Source organism: Ylistrum balloti, unplaced genomic scaffold, assembly GCF_031769215.1.
Source record: "Ylistrum balloti isolate Yb309-2 unplaced genomic scaffold, AGI_CSIRO_Ybal_v1 Utg370152, whole genome shotgun sequence".
NCBI classification, from domain to species: domain Eukaryota; kingdom Metazoa; phylum Mollusca; class Bivalvia; order Pectinida; family Pectinidae; genus Ylistrum; species Ylistrum balloti.
Window position 1 is genome coordinate 218,190 of NW_026782152.1, and position 6,226 is coordinate 224,415.

Genomic DNA, 6,226 nt, shown 5'->3' on the forward strand with positions numbered 1-6,226 from the left:
AACATTTTCAGGTACAGGAAGGATAAGAAATTTTGTAACTATTGCAAGGTCTCAATCTCAAATCTCAAATCTGATCTGCTATAATTTTGGTTTATCTATTAATAACTTAATACATTATTTATATTTATCCATTTAAATTCTGCAAATCTCGAGCAAATCTAATTACTTTTATTTCAAGTTTAACATCAAACATGTGTAAGGGTTCTCCCCCTTTACAGAATTTGTAAAAGAATGTATTCATACATCCAGATCTATTTGATAGTTTCATCGAGTCCAACATGAGTAGAAATTGAAATACATACATACATGCATGCATGCATGCATGCATACATACATACATACATACATACATACATACATACATACATATGAATGTTGAATAAGAACATAAAACCATAAAAAGTTCAATAATTTATTGGTATATGAATGTATGTCGTTGCTTTCCATCCATTCCCTTAGGATTCCTTCCTGTAGTAGAAATATTATTGAAATGAACTGCATTCAACGCCCATGCAATTCCTTATTTGAGCAAACTTACGATCTAAAACTGCCTATAAAAGCACATATTCCATATGTTCTCCAGTCCCTTACGCACTGATTAGAGCTTCCATCCTTATGACTTGTACCATACTATAGTACTGGTGTACCATGAATGTCACAACTTCAATTGAAGTATATATATACCCACGTGAAGCGTTTATATGAGGCAGTGGTGTTTTATTTCATGATCCTTTTTTTGAATTTGTCCATATTTAGCTTCAAAGCTGGCCATAACAATGAGAAATTTCTCCAATACCAGTCTCTACAATTGAAACAAAAACAAATCAATACTAGAAGTGAACTCTGGCTGTTGAATAATGTCATATCAAAGAGTGATTCAAAATTTTATTTTTTAAATGAACAAGAGTGAAAAAAAGTAGACGTTTCATCTTCCGTCTGTGATTACACGTGAACATAATGCACATGCTTTTGTTGGCGCAGCCGCCTTTCTCTGTGTGTCATATAAAGAGATCAGAGGTAACAGACACGGGAGGTCGTGATCCATCATATCTAAAACAACGGGAATGTGACATTACAATGTTCTGGAATAAACTATGACGGCGACTTCCTAGCACATTCGGTTGCAAAGAAGTGTCAGTATAAAAGCGTGTGCATGGAATATACAGAGGAACGTTTATGACGACCATTCAAAGAAATCATGCAAACTTTACAGAACATAATGTATACTTGTGTATCAATTATGACAACCCAGCTATCATAACTACTATCATCCTGTGTAAAGGCGTATACCTAGTATTGATGAAGTCTGGAAAAACATGATCATGTGCTCAGAATTACAATTACATATTCGAAATAACAGCATTTCAAAATGAGAAATTAGGAAACCCAGCAAGGGGAGACAACTGCTACAAAATGTACCGTCTTCTTTATTTAGTACAATTAGCCTTCAAGTGAACTGCTTACTGAATATGTATTATTGATATCAAAATCAGAAATCAATATTATCATTAGTACTATATTTTGAGAAATCCTTTAATTTCCATCAATTTTTTTTTTATTTGAGTTGCAGAATACATTCATTTACATCATGTATGTTGTCAACCATACATCAAATCTGATTTCTCTAGTACCTATCCAGCAGAATGTTTCTTTTTTTTTCTTTAGAAAATAAATATCTGACGAATATGTTTAGTATCGCAGCTTTTGCAGTGTATTCCTTGTCTAAAATCCAACCATAATAAATTCAATATTGTCTCTTTTACTTTTTTTTTAACTTTTTATCATGAAGAGTCGTTTTTCATGCTTCAGTAATTAGTTTCTGTTAAACCCTGAGCTAGCTTTATACTAGAACGTGTGAAAAACGCCTATTTGTTCAACCCTGTGTTAACTCTGCAAATATCTTAAGTTTAGTTTTAGCAGTCGTGAAAGAGAGAGCATTTACCTGTTGTATGTCTTGTGCAGTTTGTAATTATTGTCCAAGAACTGCTTGTAGAAGACTGACATTTCTTCTGCAGATAATGTTTCGGAGTCAGACCCTTCTTTCATTTTCTCTTCCAGTCGCTGTCTGACGAATTCCTCCTTCATCTGGTAATTGAATACAATGCATATAATATATAAAATACGTTATTTCTTTCGCTAAATTGACCACATTAAGAGAACAGAGGTCTTAGAATTTGTAACAAAGTAGATGAATATCACCCTCCCTACATAGGGATGTTTCTTATTAGCATTAGGTACGATACATCATACCACTTCTATACAATCAGAATAGAAGAGTCTTCACCTGGTGTCTAACATATTATGATGTCCCTTTGTAGAAGATTGACAGTAAGTGAAGGAACACCAATCGAGTGATAACGTCCAGCTATTGTATACTGACATAGATTACAAGCTTAAAACAATGTAGTCATTTCTAACCATCTGGTCCATTAATTTTCAATAGTGATCTGAGATTTTATTTGTGAACCATTCTAAAGGGGCATTCTTGGCCTGCAGTAAAAATCGCACTATTGGTTATTTATATACAAAATGTGATAGATTTCTTTTACCTGGGTCGTGAATGTCTTGCTGACAATACAGGCATTTATAGGACATTTAGGTATGTTTGTACTCAATGATTTAGCATCGTTCACTTTGTAATTTTTACAAATACATTTCATATAAGAAATAATCGCTTACGAATATTATAACACTTAAATGACTAGTTCCCTCATCGACTATTCCCCGTGACCAAGTGAAGATTACAAAACATCCACGAAACGGTTCGCCTTTATGTCCTGAGAAGAACGTGTAATAGACTATGGACAAAGATGGCAGTCATATTTTAAATGTAACTGCAGGTTAATGCTTAGCGACGTGCTAAGCAAAAGGCAACCGACACAATCCGTGACAGGATTCTAAAAGCAATGTTATATGTAGTCAACGTTTACATCTACACAGAAGCGGCCATGCTTCGTGTGTAAAGCTGCATCGGGAGAAAACTCATAATCGTCTAATATAGTGCAGATCAAGAGCTGTTCATACTGCACAGCAGCATCAACTGCCGAATAATCTGTTGGAGGACGTTAAAACTGCTAATATAATTTGAACACCCAAAGTTCTACTAGATGCACACTTCTTGTGTACAAATAAACTGTCCTTAGTGGCACAGTTTCGCGATAATCATGGAGTAGACCAACCTTGAAATCCGTAGTTGTCGGTAAGCATTTAGTCGTTTGCGTGGTCCGGAGTGGAAGGGGTGGGATGTATGAATATGGTGTCGTATAAACAAATGGGTAGCAATATGTTTTATATTTTAGTGCATTTGTCTTTAGTTTTTGAGACACTTTATAACGCCTTGTTATATACACTGTAAGTATAAGTTTAGGAAATATATTTTCAAACTGAAAAGTTGGCTATTTTTAATTTGAAACGGAACTTCAGCGGAAACCCGATACGAAGTAAAGATTTTCCCGACAAAGCCAATGTTTGTTAGATTAATATAGGATCTGCAATCAGTTTGAAACGAGCATAAGACTCGAAATTAAAAAATATAACGACACTTTAAATAATATAACTCAGAAAAATTCAAATTTGTCACAATTTAAAATGAAAATGCGAAAGACAAAATTAAACGGAGGCAGTTAAAAATGCGTGATTTTCATGACGTCATTGTCCATGTGATGACATCACTATCTGTTTTTTATCAGTGCTAAGAACACTCCAGGATATATTTACTAATGATGTATACAAAAAACTACATGTACATGGACAAATTGTGTTTCTATTTTGAGATATCCACTTTATAAAGTTACAAAATAACCCGCGAGAATTATACCATCAGGGCAAAAAAATAAATACTTTCCACAATGTGCTTTGTCACCGTCCGTCTGATATGTCCCCTCCGGACCAGTTACACAGCTACTATCTTGATAGCGACTTTCTAAGTTTGCCAGAGTTGTGTTTGGTTAGTTGGTAACCAATTCAAATAAGTATGTCTATAATGGTGATCAATATTATAAACTTATTGGCCGCCTCAAAGCCAATAGCAAACCATGGCTGGGTGATAAATCAGTACTCCTGACGCCTGATACAAAACATGCATTGTAAATTACATAAGATTTTATATGTCAATATAAATATATTGTCATTCTACTTAATGATATTAAATCATTATTCGTGCAGAAACAATTAAACAGCCAATATGACAACTATTTACCCTGTATTTGATATTCATAGCGCGAAGAAACTTGCCAAGATGAAGATATCGTACCAAATATTATTTTTCAACGTTTTTGGACGTAAGTAAATGTGACAAAACATGCAAAAACAGCTACATCAAAATCAATGCATTGCGGGGATGTACGAAGAATGACATATGTATTAATTATGAAGCTGCCTATCCCAAGTTGGCTGTGTAGCAACAAAGGTTGTACTTCTGCTAAATAAAAGAAAATATATTTTATGTCATTGTTAAAAACACACAGAAAGATATACTGTATACCTATTAATAAAAAGGCACAATTTTATTTTTTTTTTTTTTTTTTTTCATTTTTATTAATTTTATGAAATCCCATTGATTTCGATTAAAATTGAAGCAAGAGAACAGTAGCCTTTTTATAAGTATACAATACACGCCGTATGTACAATGTACCTCGTAAAATTTCGTGTTGTGTTCTGACCAGAACGCCTGGTTCCAATCTTGCGTTTCTTGTCGCTGGGTTCGATAACTTTGGGCCAAAGAGGAATCTTCCTTACTAATGTGAAATTTTACAGGTCTCAAGTTGGAAACCGGATCAGGTGGTCCGATCCAGTCATTCTTCATGTCTTCCTCTTTTACCAAACACGGACTTTTCTTCGGAGTGTCCTAGACACACACAAAAAATGCGTCAGCGTCACAATATCATATTAGAGTTACCTCCCTTCTATCGTGTAAAGATCAATACAATGTCATTGTTGCAATAAAAATATCGTAGATTTTGTTAAGATCTCACTGAACTTATACAACATGATGTGTGAGGCAACTTTTAATTCATAAGCCTGGGTTAAGCTAGCTATAGAGCTACTTCGGTCAGTATCGTTATTCGGTGGCTACCAGCCTGTCACACCATTATCACGATCCAGTCTGTCAGCCAAGTGACGTGAAAGACCACGTAGATATATATATATATTATTATTACAACAAATACTTACATCGGACTGTATGCTCTCTGACTTTGAGTGTTTGAAGCGACAATACGTCAACCCACGAGCTCTTCGAACTACCCTGATCATGTTATAGCGTTACGTGCACACAGCTACCCACAGGACCGTGATCACAGGAACTTGTGAATTGGCAAGGGAAGTCACTCTAACTAGATAAATGAGGGATTTATTAATCGAGTAGATATCTTAATATTACCATCCAAACTTTAGCGAGTTAAGATGAGAAAGAAAAAAATGTGACTAGTTTCATAAGTCATGCTTATTTTAAATCGATTATTGTTTAATGGATTGTTCAGTTTAATGCAAACAGAAAACACAAGACTCGTCAAGAAACAGCTGAAAACGGACAAACTTTATCTCAGCTCTTCATTCTATCACAGTGTAATCTGTGAGTTTGTCACGTCATTTTATAACCTAAACATGGCGTCACAATATATTTTGTTGATACAGAAAATAATAAAAACATGTTGATAACCTTCAACAAACATTTATATCTATGCTGTTTTACCCTCGGTTACGAAAGAAACAGTTAATATATTAGAAAAAATTAGTATGGTCTTAGACGAACAGAAAGAACACGATTCAATGTAAAATGTCGATTTGATTACATGCATTTTTAAGATATAAAGGATTATGAGAAAGACAGGAATCTGATTTTGAGTAAGTTAAAAAAACACATTTTTTTCAAGACAATGATTAATACATTAGATACGGAAATATGTACGTGCTGATTTGTTCTATTTATAGTGTTTTGGACACCCTGCTTAGCTGACATTTACCTCAGCAATATAAATATCTGCACCTTTTGTTATCAGAGGGCCCTGTATACTGTATCACTCTACCTCATATCATCACTTATACCTGAGAAATATAATGTTCAAGAACTGTGCTTTCTATCACTACCTTGTTAAACGCCTATCGATACCAACGATGAACGCATGGTTGTATTACAGTTCAAACATTTGTAAGTTCTTCATACTGTTCTGTCAACTTGTCAGACGATCCCAGACACCACAGTTTCTAGTGTACACGAAGCTAAGAA

At 34.4% G+C, this 6,226-nt stretch overlaps 1 protein-coding gene across 1 annotated transcript; it reads right to left on the reverse strand.

Moving 5' to 3' along the window:
• Nucleotides 1–398: 398 nt before the first annotated feature.
• On the reverse strand, nt 399–5,281 carry LOC132550827 (COA8 family protein CBG23705, mitochondrial-like). The gene is made up of 4 exons (XM_060214919.1): nt 5,173–5,281; nt 4,634–4,846; nt 1,943–2,085; nt 399–802 (listed from the first exon to the last, which is right to left on the reverse strand). The coding sequence occupies exons 1-4, from the start codon at nt 5,251–5,253 to the stop codon at nt 718–720; spliced, it is 522 nt and encodes a 173-aa protein (XP_060070902.1). The 5' UTR covers nt 5,254–5,281; the 3' UTR covers nt 399–717.
• Between the last annotated feature and the right edge of the window lie 945 nt (nt 5,282–6,226).

What these genes read in the sequence shown, in the direction of transcription:
- LOC132550827 (XM_060214919.1), bottom strand. Translation starts at nt 5,253, where the DNA reads ATGATCAGGGTAGTTCGAAGAGCTCGTGGGTTGACGTATTGTCGCTTC. An exon ending in CAGAGAGCATACAGTCCGAT is followed by an intron (nt 4,847 to 5,172) that starts GTAAGTATTTGT and finishes GTGTGTGTCTAG; the next exon opens with GACACTCCGAAGAAAAGTCC. An exon ending in ACAACACGAAATTTTACGAG is followed by an intron (nt 2,086 to 4,633) that starts GTACATTGTACA and finishes TTCAATTACCAG; the next exon opens with ATGAAGGAGGAATTCGTCAG.